The sequence below is a fragment of the Brachyistius frenatus genome, unplaced genomic scaffold (genome assembly GCF_029030835.1).
Source record: "Brachyistius frenatus isolate BFR_SWC_R1_liver_20210118 unplaced genomic scaffold, ASM2903083v1 Contig_28, whole genome shotgun sequence".
Classification (NCBI taxonomy): domain Eukaryota; kingdom Metazoa; phylum Chordata; class Actinopteri; family Embiotocidae; genus Brachyistius; species Brachyistius frenatus.
Window position 1 is genome coordinate 4,255,072 of NW_027210627.1, and position 13,776 is coordinate 4,268,847.

The 13,776-nt window shown below is 40.5% G+C and overlaps 1 protein-coding gene across 3 annotated transcripts in view; it reads right to left on the minus strand.

The window, feature by feature from the left end:
* Positions 1–13,776, minus strand: part of pard3bb (par-3 family cell polarity regulator beta b) — a 198,765-nt gene that overhangs the window by 103,733 nt on the left and 81,256 nt on the right. For all 3 annotated transcript variants that reach the window (XM_069698895.1, XM_069698896.1, XM_069698897.1), the window contains exons 12-16: positions 13,435–13,626; positions 12,234–12,392; positions 8,050–8,203; positions 2,275–2,380; positions 1,634–1,770 (exon numbers count right to left, since the gene is read on the minus strand). In XM_069698895.1, coding sequence (XP_069554996.1) covers positions 1,634–1,770; positions 2,275–2,380; positions 8,050–8,203; positions 12,234–12,392; positions 13,435–13,626 — 748 coding nt within the window. The remainder of the gene's footprint in view (positions 1–1,633; positions 1,771–2,274; positions 2,381–8,049; positions 8,204–12,233; positions 12,393–13,434; positions 13,627–13,776) is intronic.

Genomic DNA, 13,776 nt, shown 5'->3' on the forward strand with positions numbered 1-13,776 from the left:
TAGAGGGATCGAGCAGGATTTCAGGCCAGTCTAGCAGGATTACATTTATCCCCAAAGATGTAGGGTCCTCCGTCTTTTATTTGACATAAAAAAGTACTGTAATCCTGATATATCTTGTTCCCTAAACGACAGTAAAGAAAATAAGTCAGTGATCTTTGTTAATAAAATTTTATCATTACTGTCTGACAATTTCACAATGAAAACCAGCTTGCCATTCAAGCAATCACGTGCTAAATCCTGATTTGTTTATCACACATTTAGTGAAGATTAAGTGTGTAAAAAAAAACTACATTCCATTAGTCTTTGTTCATGTAGAAATAGAAATCTGTGCTGTTCAATTAACCTCATTCTCTTTTGTTTTATTTACTCTATCTCTCTGTCTGTCTGTCTCTCTGTCTGTCTCTCACACACACACACACACACACACACACACACACACACACACACACACACACACACACACACACACACACACACACACACACACACAAATCTGTCAGCGGAGCCGGCTCGAGGAGGAGGACTGAGGCAAGTGACATTTGAAACAATACGCTTTTGTGGTGCTGCTGCATCCAGAGCATCATATTGCACTGATGTATGCACAAGCACAACCATACATATGCACAAATACAAAATATTTCTAAAGCTGACTTTTTACCAGCTGCTGAAATGTCACTAAACTTTCGTATTAGAATATCAGTAATCACAAAGCAACAGGTGAAGGAGGTTTCAGGCAAAGCGTGACCACACTCGCCCCAAAAGTTGCCTTTCTGACATTTGTCTGCACATCTAAAAGATCATTATTTATATCCTGAATTTAAATCCTGAACCACAGAATATGAGTCATTGCTCCTTTTCCTTTCCCCGAGTTGAATGACTAAATGAGAGCCGAGAGAAAAGTCGAGAGAAGAAGCACCACAGTTCATCATTTATAGATCAAGATTAGACTGTTCTCAAGCCACTGAGAAAAGTCTGATCCATACGCTCCCCAGGTTAGACAAGAGATTTGCAAAGACGATATTAAACTTGCAGCTACACAAAATTCGCCAGACTGCAACCTTCTTAAATCTGACAGTTTACATCAGAGCAACGAACCAGGACGGTGTAACATCTTTAATGCAACAACTCTCTGTACTGCTGGATATAATTTGTAGCATCTTAAAACATGAATGAGGATAGTGATAGTGAGCTCCTTGCAACAGTTGCATTTCTAGCAATGAAAACATTAAAAAATGTCAAAAGGAAATCTACAGGTAATGAACCTAATTCAATCTTTAGCGTATTACCCATATGTACTTTCATTAAAACAGAAGCAAACACAGAAACCTGTATGTTACTGTGCTAAACACACAACACCGTGTCCGAATGACTAATCAGAAGACATTTTTTCCCATCCAAACTGTTTTCAGTCACAGAAACTATGCAACAGGCCCCACCTGCAACTGCAGCTGTGTGAACATGTGTCATTACACATTACACAGTACAAGTCGGCCCCGGTGTCAGTCTGCATGTGGCGTTAAGGAGCATGCCGGTGGTGCAGCAGCCGTGCAGCAGCAGCAGCAGAAACATTTATGCGAGGGTAAGATGCATGCAGCCACCATGCCGAGCAGATAAACAACAAAAGTCTCCCCACCACTGTGATGCTGGTTCTGAGTCGTACCCAGGTCCATGCTCTTGGAGGCCTTAACGTGCTGGAACTGCCGCTGGTTCTGGTTCTGGTTGTGGGTTGGAGTCTGAGGCTGAGCCGGGTGAGAGATGTGAAAGTTCTCCCTGAAACAAATTGATCAGACAGTCACTACTGACAAAAATGTTGGTAGAGCCTTGACAAAAACAGCACTCAGCTTTCTTGTGGAAATGACATTCTTAGCATTTGTTTTTCAGGTTGATATCTCTTCTGAAAACATGTTTTTTTTTTCTGAATGGAGTTATTTTGTGTGATCCCTATGTAGACAGCCTATCTAACATCCATCCTTGATATATTTGAAATAGGCTCTGTGCATTAAAGGAGTAGCCACAATGTTCCATTTGGTGATAAAATACACTCTTTTGGAGCGCAAGTCATGATAATAAGTTGTTTCATTCATTTTTAGTAATAAATTACAAATTAGACTAATTATATTTTCACAAATTTTCACTACAGCTGACAACATACAGTATTCATACATTATCGACCATTTAGGAATGAAGGTAGTCACTGTTTTGATGCAGCTTTAATTTCTCAAGTATTTGTATAACAACTGTGAGAAAATATATATAGTATACTTTACCACACACCTTTCCTGTAGATAGGAGTGTTGGTTGGAGCTGCTGAACTCAGTGTCATGTCCGTACAGCAACGCGTCCTCTTCCTCATCCATGTGACAATAACTCCCATTGGTCACTGAAAAAAATAAACAAATAAAACAATCTGCATTGAGAAAATACGTGGTGGTGATATGAGGCAGCCAATAAAAACAATATGTAATAACTGTGGTCAATTTTTCTGGATTGCAGCCACTGGAGTCAGGCTTGCATTCATTTTGGTTATGATAAATAGTTTATCGTAAGTAATAATGGCAAGGCACACACAGTGTCTACAGACAAAACAGACCTCAGTAGAAACACAGCTGAGTGGAAGTTTTATATCAGTTTACTGGTTCACATTTCGGTAAGATAAAGTGTCTCTGGTGTTTCATTTATAACCAAAGTAAATGTGTGATGTGACTTGATGTGAGGGGAGTCAAGGGCAAGAGTATTCAACAGGCCAGTCACTGAGTGAGGGGATAGAGCTGTTGTGCTAAAAAAAACTTAGACTAGCACTGGAGGTGAGGTTAGAGTGACTTTGTACTTTGACCATCAAACTCGAATCAGCTCATTCTTGAGGCCAAGTGAAAATTGGTGCCAATTTAAAAAATGTTTTCAAATGTCATCGTGAGATATTATGTTTACCAAAATGGGTCAAATTGTGGTCATAGTGACCTCGACCTTTGACCCCCAAAATCTAACCAGTTTATCTTTGAGACCAAGTGAACGATTGTGCCTAGTTTCAGATATTGCATTCACAAGAACGGGACGGACAATCTGGAAATCGAATGCCGCCAGCTACAAAAAAATTGGTGGAGGACCGCTTTAACTAAACACATGCTACTCTGTTCTAGATTGGCTCCGCCCAACTATTGCTCACAGCTTCAGTCTTTGCTGTGATTGTAGTCTGGAATCCCCTTTTCGCATGGAGGCTCGATCCAATAATGACGGCGGTAGAGTTTCGGTGGGTGCACAACATACATCATATGGTGGTCGATGCCAATTGATTAAAGTCTGCTCCAATAGTTTCAAAATTAGCCCCAAGATCTACGCCCAGTAGGACGCAACACATGGAAACAATCGCCAATGGGACTAGTAATACCAGGCAATCTGTGTTCTTCGGTTAAAATAAACCTATTCCATTAATATTAGGAATTCCAGCCATTAGCAGTGGCGAGAACACTGGAAGTGGGTTAAAGTCCATTTAAGATCGCCACTGACAAAAAAAAAAGAAAAGCAGATGGATGAGGAAAACTATAAAAGACAAAGAAAGAGGATGAGAAGCACACAGCAGAAGTTGATGCAGATGTATGGCAGTGATATGGCTGTGCCTGCTTGATAAACGAGTTTATGACAACGTGATACACAGACACACAATCCACTCGAGCATAATTTGCATACAGTCATCACTTCTCAGAGTGCATAGCTGCCACCGAGCGCATGCTGGAATCACTGCACAATCCTCACTGAGTGTGCTTTATGTGCTTGCATCTGCACATGTGTGACTGAAAGCAGAGACATTTGGAACTGGAGAGGAAAACGTCAGCGTCTGAAGATATCACATCCTCTCATCTCCATCCCTCCCTCTCACTCTCTTTCTACACTAATCACCTGCTTTATTTTTCTGCTGCTCCCATTCTTGCAATCTGATATTTTGGCTGTCATTTATCTCTCCTTTCAGATCTTCCATAAATCATTTTATCTCCCACTCAGTTTGCAGCCTTCTTTTCTTTTCTTTTTTTTTTCTTTTCTAAACTTCCTCCCTCGTCCTCACTGCCAGCACCTTAATCAGCTGAACTGTCAAAAACACATTCTTGTTTCACCTCACACACACAAATCTGTTCCCACCGACTCCTGCGATTTGAAGTGAAAATGGCATTTGCTGCGTGGATGATAGATCAATAGCAGTTTACACCAATAGCAGATAGATTAATTCTCTTCTTCTGCACTCAACTTTTCCTTCCTGTCATCTGTATTTGCCGACAGCTTGGCTCTCTAACCATCCCTGCCTTTTTCCCTTACTCGCCGTGGAAACCAATATGTTCATGTTATGCATGCAGTACCAGTGAAAAGTAAGGAGAAGTGTATAGAGAGAGAGAGAGACACACACACAGATTTTCTGCAGTGTAGAACAAAATTGAAGACATCAACACGAACAAACTGTATTAAGAAATTGTATTTTAGATTTCCTCAAAGTCGCCACTGTTTACCTTGATGGGAGCTTTGCATGCTGTTGGCAATATCATAACAAGCTTCACGAGGTCACCTGGAATGAACAGGTGTGCTTTGTCAGAAGTTAGTTGGTGGAATGTCGTGTCTTCTAAATGCATTCGAGACCACCTCTTGTGTTATGCCGAGGTTTTGTTGGTATGCAGCCAATAGCCACAACATTCTGCAGCGACATCTGGTTTGCACTTAGTGGGACCTTCATTGCAGTGACCCAAAACACTCCTCCAGGTTGTGGAAGTACAATCTGATCAAGAATGCTCGAGATGACCTGACCTCCACAATCACCTGACTTAAACCCATTATAGATGGTTTAGGATGATATGCAGCCAACAAGTGCTGAACATTTGTGCGAACTTGTTCAATACTGGTTGAAAAGTATTTCAGGTGACGACCTTATTTGAGGGAATACTGATTATTTTTTTTGTCTTGATTCATATATATTTAAAAAAAAAATGTACTGCCTTTTTTATATGCTGTAAAAAATAGGTTACCTGAGATTAACAATGACATTGATCTGTGATTTAAAGGTGCCACACTGTATAAAATTGTTTTCGTTTTATTATAAAGTTGGTCTAGGTGCTGTATAAATACTGTGAAAGTCTTAAGACACTCAGTCCACTGGGAAATGCACACAGCCCATATTCAGCAACTGTGCCATTTGGAGACATTTAGACTTCTGTAAGTTTGTAATGTCACAAACTCACATTCATGTCACGTCCGCCATTAGCACAGCTAACTGTCACATCCATTGATTGATAAGAGCGATGTAATTAAACTCTATTAAGATGATTTTTAGTGCTTAAAAACACAAAAATATCTTGTTATGGACATCAAGACTGCAAACACCCCCCAAAAAAAGTGTCAAATATGGGACCTTTAAAGATCATATCACTGCTGTATTCAGATTTGGTTTCAGTATTTCAGCCTTTTGATACTGAACTTCAAACGGCTTGATAAAATACAGATTTAAGTAAAGTAAAGCAATGTACCATAAGTAAAGATATTTGATATACAGAACCTTATATGGGTCAAACACTTGAACCATGTCTCATTATGCAACTCGACTGCATGAGTCCCATGTTTTTTAAACTGTTCACTTCCAGCTTGTAACACGGGTTATTAAAAGAAAGAAATATTGTCGCGTCAAAGCTCAAGGCCATATCACTCATATCACATCATCAAGATTGTTTTCTCAGACTTGACAGAGTTCCTCCAGATCCAGAAGACGTTTACAACTTTATTCACAAGCTGAATAGGACTAGCCATAACAAGTCAACAAGTCTTCATGTGTAAATCAGTGAAAACACACTAACTGTCAGATCATTACTACATTAGGACATTTCAATGTTCCATCACAAACTCAATTTAAATATGCTTTGATGAGAAAATTGGGAAAGATTTAATAATATCTGAAATTGTATATATATATTTTTTTAGCTCAAGTAGATTAACTCTCCAGAGAGACAGAATACAAAGAGACAAAGTGCATCGAAAGGGGAAAAAGTAAAGCAATGATGATTTTTGGTAGCAGGCAAAATAAGATACAGTAATGGATAAGAGATAAATAGAAATATCTATAAATGCAAAAGTAAACCATCTGCATAAATACATATGTAGGGAATCATTATCCTCAATTTATTCTTCTGCAAAAGCCCACATCAGTGCAGAAAAAAAAATATCGTAATTTTAATTTGGACCTCAGTGCCAAATGAAATGGATTCAGTGTGTGAAATAGTTCATTAGGAGTAAAACACTGGCAAGCACACACATATATACACGCTAATACACACCAACCGATAACAGAAAGCGAAACATCTCGCAGAGCCTGAGAAATGTGCCCACTGTAAGCAAACACACACTTCGACACGCAAACACACACACTAATGTGTGTATGTAAATGACACTATAACGGAGGTGAATTTGAACAGCAAAGTGTATTCAAGGTCAGAGCTGTTTGCCAGATTCAGTGTAAACACACAAAAAACAACAGTGCTTGATACTGGGCAAAAATCCCTGAACCAACACACCCACATGTGTGTATACACCCAGGCATGCGCACACACACACACACACACACACACACACACACACACACACACACACACACACACACACACACACACACACACACACACACACACACACACACACACAGCAGCTATTAACACATTTCTAAACAAGCAGAGATATCATTCAGGAATAAACAGAAATGCTTTTTAACAAACAAACGCACATACAGATAGATACCAACACTGGGGATAACACAAGCATGTATGCAGTCAGAAAAGGCAACACAACAGGACAGAGGACAAAACATTAGATTTATTTCCTGGAGACTAACCCCAACAGTACCCACTACTTGCCTAATCCTAATTTTAACCTAATCCAAACCCTACTCTAACTTCAAACCAAATCTTCACCATGAAACTGTATCATTTACACTCATGGGGAGTTTTGGTTCGTCCCCAACACTGAGATGAATCCCCATAACGTGACTGTATAAAAATATGTAGGTCCCCACAACATTAGTAGTCCAAGTACACAATTCTCACACACACACACACACACACACACACACACACACACACACACACACACACACACACACACACACACACACACACACACACACACACACACACACACACACACACACACACACACACACAAACAAACACAAACAAACACACACACAGCACATGTATAAGGGTGGTGGCAGAGTTCGGTGTGAAAGAGCAATATGAAACGCACAGAACTGAAATAACTCGCACACTGAACCCTGCAATAACAAACAAACCGATCAACCTTGAGAAACAGCAGAGAACATAACAGCAGGGAGAGAGAGCGAGGGAAAGAAATGAAAGAGAAATAGGGGCACAATACTCTTTAATTAAGTCTGTACTATAGATGGCAATATGTTTGTTTGTTTTTGTTTATGTTTGTTTTTCATTTGTTTTATCTTCGAGACGTTGTTTATTTTTTCACTATTATTAAATTTGTTCTGTGTTTTAGTGAACTTACAACAAATGATATTCCCACCTTTGATGCTGCTTAAATGAAAGAAAAGGGCATCAAGGTCAGCTAAAACGAGGGATGGGACAAGTTCAGGAGGAACTGGGAAAGTACTTTAATCAGGAAATCTTGGGACAGAAATAAATCTGTTGAATTAGGTGGAACTGCCTCTGTTCTAGGGAAATAAAGTAAATCCACATAAATCTTTATATCTATAGTAAAGACTTAGTTTACGGTTAGGGCAAGGCAAGTAATAGTTATAGTTAGTCAGCGTAGAGTCCTCTGAAGGGATGTAAAAAAGACCGGGTGTCACTGAGTGTGTGTACAGTGTGATAACGTGTCCAAAACAAACCAGTCAGTGAAGAGTGATTTCATAAACTCATGCAGGGTTTCCCCCAGTGGCCTCAAACGGAAAGAGAGCTCAAAATAGATGTAAAAGCATTTGGGGAAAATACAGCTTTATTTAGAGCAAACCGTCTAAATGGTCTTTCTCCAAAAGACAGTGAAGACAGGGTCTGCACTCACCATTAGATGCGTGGAAAGAGTCGGTCATCAGTGGAGAGTGAACGGGGTCAGAGACCTGACTGACCGATCCAGTCTGACCGTTCACTGGGCTCATCAGTCCCGAGAGGCCGGAAGAGCCGTCAAATGAGCGATTGGGTGACAACCCGTGTTGATCCTGAAACAGGGAGAAGAAAAAAAAAAACAGATGCTGAACACTTGCAAAAACACAGACAAGATAATAATTGTCACCTTTTAAAAGCAAGCAAAAAGTGGTTGATATTTTGTCAAAATTCATGTTGTTTTTTTTCATATTTACATATAAAAACAATTTTGTGTGTGTTTTTTTTTAAAGTACTCAGAGTGGTTTGCATTTAAAGTGAGTGTTAACCAGAGGAGTAAGTGAGAGCTTTTTTACTCAACTATTCAAACATGACTAGATGTCAAGGAGACTAGAATATGAAGTGGATGCACAAAAGACAGCGAAGGATCAAAGTGAAAAGAGGGGAACCCATTTCCCATGCCCCATCGGGTTATTAGCATCTTTATCACCGCTTCACTTCTCAATGTGTGTGCGACACTAGCAGCCATACTGACACCTTTCCCATCGAGGGAGAGCCCTGTAAGGCGTCCTGTAATAGTCCAAACAAAGCATTGATTGCAGCGTTGATGTGTCTACTCTGCGCTTCTATTATTTCTTCAGGAATTCAATTTGCATTTATTTGTCATTTGTGTGTGTGTGTGTGTGTGTGTGTGTGTGTGTGTGTGTGTGTGTGTGTGTGTGTGTGTGTGTGTGTGTGTGTGTGTGTGTGTGTGTGTGTGTGTGTGTGTGTGTGTGTGTGTGTGTGTGTGTGTGTGTGTGTGTGTGTGTGTGTGTGTGTGTGTGTGTGTGTAAGAAACTGTATCATTAACAGGCATGCATATGTATGCTGTTCTGGCTTTGTGTACTTTTGTGTTTCTTTGTGTATTTGCTTCTATGTATTGGATTATCCCTCCGCACATACGACAAAGAAGACATACCAGGGTTGTGTGCGTGTGTGTGTGTGTGTGTGTGTGTGTGTGTGTGTGTGTGTGTGTGTGTGTGTGTGTGTGTGTGTGTGTGTGTGTGTGTGTGTGTGTGTGTGTGTGTGTGTGTGTGTGTGTGATAAATCCTCCTTGTCATCCTACTTTTGACCGAGCACCTAGCAGCAGCCCCTCGCTCAACCTCTCCCCAATTCCAACCCAAACAGGACACGTCATTCTTCAGCGTGTTGGGGATCCTGTGGGCCCCCTCCCAGCATGCATCCCATTACCCCGTGTCATAGTGCAATTAGATTCAAACGATAAATGTTTTTCCGCACACCAAAAAGTGGTTGTTGAGGTAGAAAACATTGGTTTTAGATATTAGGAACATTTCTGAATTGCATTACCTCGAATCTGTTTTGCTCCGTTTAGTTATTGATATTTTCCTGAATTCACAAGTACAACGAGACGAGGAAGCAAACTACCTTAATAGTCTTATATACAATGCATGTGATGTGTTTTTTCTATGTAATCAAAAAATGTCCCCTTGGGGATTAATAAACTACCTACCTACCTACCTACCTACCTACCTACCTACCTACCTACCTACCTATCTACCTACCTATCTAGCTATCTAGCTATCTATCTATTATTTTTACCAAACAAACTTAATAAAAAATGATATAAAAAAAATAGAGTGACTAAGATGAGTTAAATATAAAACAGCCTGTACTGTGAAATAAAATATTGGGCAAACAAAGTACGAAAATATAAATCAGACAGGAAAAGACGATATTCTGTAGAAGTTTATGTTCAGAAATGTACACAGTGCAATGTTAATGAGAATTAGCATCCTTTGTTTTGTTTTTGTATTCTATTAATATTTTTATAGACTTTAGAAATGTTCAGCTTCAGTTCCCCCACTGATAAATGAAACCATCAGTAACCAGCTGTTCCACCTTGGTCAAGGGGACAAGAAAATCAAGAAATAACTTGCACTTATTTTGCTTTAGCAGCAACAAACATGCTTCACGCAACACACTAAGCATTTCTGTGTTACCTACAAAGGTGTTTTTTTCAGCCATTAAAACTTAAATGTTCTACTTGAGAACAGTTTGTGGTTCTTCTCAGGGTGTATGCAGGCTAAAGAACTTAAACTTTTCATTTATAAAAGGAGTAGCGCTCGTAAATACTACATTTCAGTCAAATGATTAAGTAAATGGCTAGAAAGGCCATAAGAGGGCCATACTTCAGAGCAAAACACGCTCTACCGAGTTCTAATGAGTGTGTGTTTATCTCAAATTCATGTTTTTGCGAGCTTTTCGCCAAATGATTACAGTCAAGGTTCTCCAGTTACCTCAAAACAAGCACAGTATTGAGAGTTTTATCACAATTTTCTCTCTCTCTCTCTCTCTCTCTCTCTCTCTCTCTCTCTCTCTCTCTGACAGCAGCAGTGTTTATGGTCAACAACAATAACATCCAAATATTGCCAAGGAACCTCTGCAGAGCTGTACTTAAATATCCTGGACATGGAGGGTGTTTAGACAGTTCCTGAATGAAAGGAGCAGCTGGATAAAGTGAGAGATTACAGAGAGCTGGCCCGAGTAAACACAGTGAGAAGAACTGAGAGAGGGAGAGAGAGGGAGAGAGAGGGAGCATGGGACACATACAAGAAAAGAAGAAAAAGGGATCAGAGGGTAAAACAAAAAAAAAACTAGAGTGGTCCACTTCTGTATGGCTGAAAAGCATCAATACCTGAAAAAGGCTTTTAAGGTGCAGTCTCTTATCTATCAGCCTTTATCTTCCTCTCTTTTTTCCCCTTCCTTTTCCACTCAAGACAAAGAGCGAAACATGGATGCACCTCTTTGATGTCGTTAACAGCTTTCACCATCAAGCTATTGATGGGGAATGCCCTGAGCCCTGCACGCCCACAGATATACATACCTCGAACTTACAGTTTATTCTGGACACTTCGCTTAAACTAGAAGTCCCCAAATAATAACATCCATATATCCTAGCACTGTGTCAATATTAAAAGGTGTTTCTCGTATTGCGTCTACCACATTTTTTTTATGTATCATTGGTTGTGTACTACTTCAAATACAACCCCTTATTATCAGTATGGTCTCTCTTTGTTAATTCACATATCTGTCTGAGTCTTTGGTGTGCTTCTTTGTGAGCATATTCGGCAGGCTGTACTCTACATGTAGCTTTTTATCCAACTACAAGCGGGTCATGCAAAGGGCCATTCACACTTGAGCCAACAACCTGCCTTTGTGTGTCCGAGGGGTTGTACAAACAGACTGCAGAGCCGTGTAAAAGGCATCAGCTGAAAAGCAGACCAGATGAAATGCATCTTTTTTTTTCTTTTTTTTTTTTACTTATACAGAAAAGAGATACAGCTGAGTGAAGAACACTGTGTCACAAACACACACAAAGAAGCATGCAGACACACACAAACTCTGAATAGCCGGAGTGCAAATGCTCTTTTGCTGCTGCTGCTGGTGAGAGCGGGGAAGAGAGCAGGGAGTGTCAAGAATGCAAGAATAGATGGGACGGCTAAAAAGACGTGTCGAGAGAGAGAGCAGAGGCAACAGACCGCGGAAAAAAATAGACTCATTTGTAGAGAACCAAAAGAAGCGATGGGAGACACAGAGCGAGGATAAGAGAAGCACTTTCTGTGACAATAAAGAGAGACATATGAATAGATTTAATGTTGTATGTGCTTCAACTTATTTTTCCATTAAATTATTCTTTATACTCATCTGCATTAAGCCTCACGCCAGGAAGTGTCCCTTTATCCCGCTTAATCTTCAAATAATTGTCTTGATCTCTTAATACTCTTTTTTGTCTTTGAAATACCGTAAAATACTGATAAACATCCATCACAAGCTTCTAGAGGTCAGTGGGACTTCTTCACGTGCCTTGTGTCCGATTCAACTTCATAAAACCCAAATACTTTCAATTATTCATCATAGAAGACTGAGAACACCAGAAAATATTACCCCCCCCTCCCCCCATGTCTGCTTAAACATGTCATTAAAAGATTAATGGATTACAAAAGTTGATGGCAATTATTTTTCTGTGGATCTAAAAATTTACAATAATTTATACTCATGATTATAAAGAAAATGAACATAAAAACCTCACATTTTCCTGAGTAGGCAACAACTTTGAGACGCATAAGACGGAGACAGTAAGCGTACCTTGGAGGCCCTCAGCACCACCAGCTGGATTGTCCCTCTGACGTTTCCCTCCTGTGACATGGAGCGGCGGAGAGTCTCCATGGCCGTATGATTGGAGCATCCCAGCAGCGACTCTCCGTTCACGGCCACCATCTGGTCGTTGACATGCAGACGCCCATCCTGTAAAAAACACCCCAGTTTTAGTCAAATATTGTGTGCATTTTCAGTATGGTGGATTGCAGGTGTACTGTATGTCGGGCTTCCAGGTCTAATGCATTATCGAAGATGGATAATAATAAAAAATAAAAAAACATCCATATGTCACTAAGTAATTCATAGCTGGAGGCTGAATGTTACACATATCAAACTGCTTTATAAATTTACATATTCTGGGAGTTTTGATAATTCCCTATTTGAAGAATCACTGAGCTAAAGACAGAGCAACTGTATGAACACACACTCAACACACCTGTGGTCTTCCCTGATGTCGAACCAGCAAAAATCAACGATACCGTAAACTTAAACGACCCACAAAAAAAATCACACGCACACATTCCCATGACGACCATCAGCTCCGTCTGTCTCGCTTCCCTAGGGTGCGTATGTTTCACCAGCAGAACTGTTTCTATCTATTTCTGTCGGTTCATGTCTGTGCATAGACACTGACAGCTGCACCTGGTGTGTGTGTGTGTGTGTGTGTGTGTGTGTGTGTGTGTGTGTGTGTGTGTGTGTGTGTGTGTGTGTGTGTGCGTGCGTGCGTGCGTGTGTGTGTGTGTGTGTGCGTGCGTATGTGTGTGTGCGTGCGTGCGTGCATATTTTTGCCCGTGTGTCTCTGTCTGTCTGTGACATGTCAAGTGTGTCCTGGTGAATTAGAGGTCAAAGGTTAACAGAAGAAGAGCACACGGCAGCAGAGAAAGTTGAGGTTGTCCTGACACGACCGTCTCATGTACAAAGATTTGTTCTGATCTTAATTATTTTCCCTAAGTGTTACGCTTTAATCCTGTAATTGACAAGATGAACTCCCTTTTGTGTGATGCTCTAATTGAGTGCGATTGAACTAAACATTTCATCATCATCATCATCATCATCATCATCACTGTGAAGTCAGGACACCAGAGGAACATGCATTAAACAAATACAAAATGCTTTAAATGAGTACTTTTGTAGAACTTTGTGCAGGACATTTTTGCTTATTTGGGTATGGATGAGAATATCATGTCACCTTATATGCAGCTCCCCCATGTATGATGGACTTGATGAAGATTCCCAGGTCCTCTCCGGTCTCCCGGGACTTGTTCCCCTTGAGGCTGATGCCGAGCCCCGCTGAGCCGGTGTCGTTGAGAGGTACTTCAAACATAAGTTGTTCCTTCCCATTCTCCGAAACGACGCCCGTCACACGAGACACCTCGTCTTTCTGGGAACGAGACAGAGTAATGGAGGGAGAAAGGGTTAGAGATCGATGACGAAGGGAGAAGGGGCGGGAAACAGGGTGAGGATGAGGAGACAGAGGTCAGCGTCATTGGGCTTCAATAGTCTCCAAAAGCTAAACTAAAAGCTTTTCCAT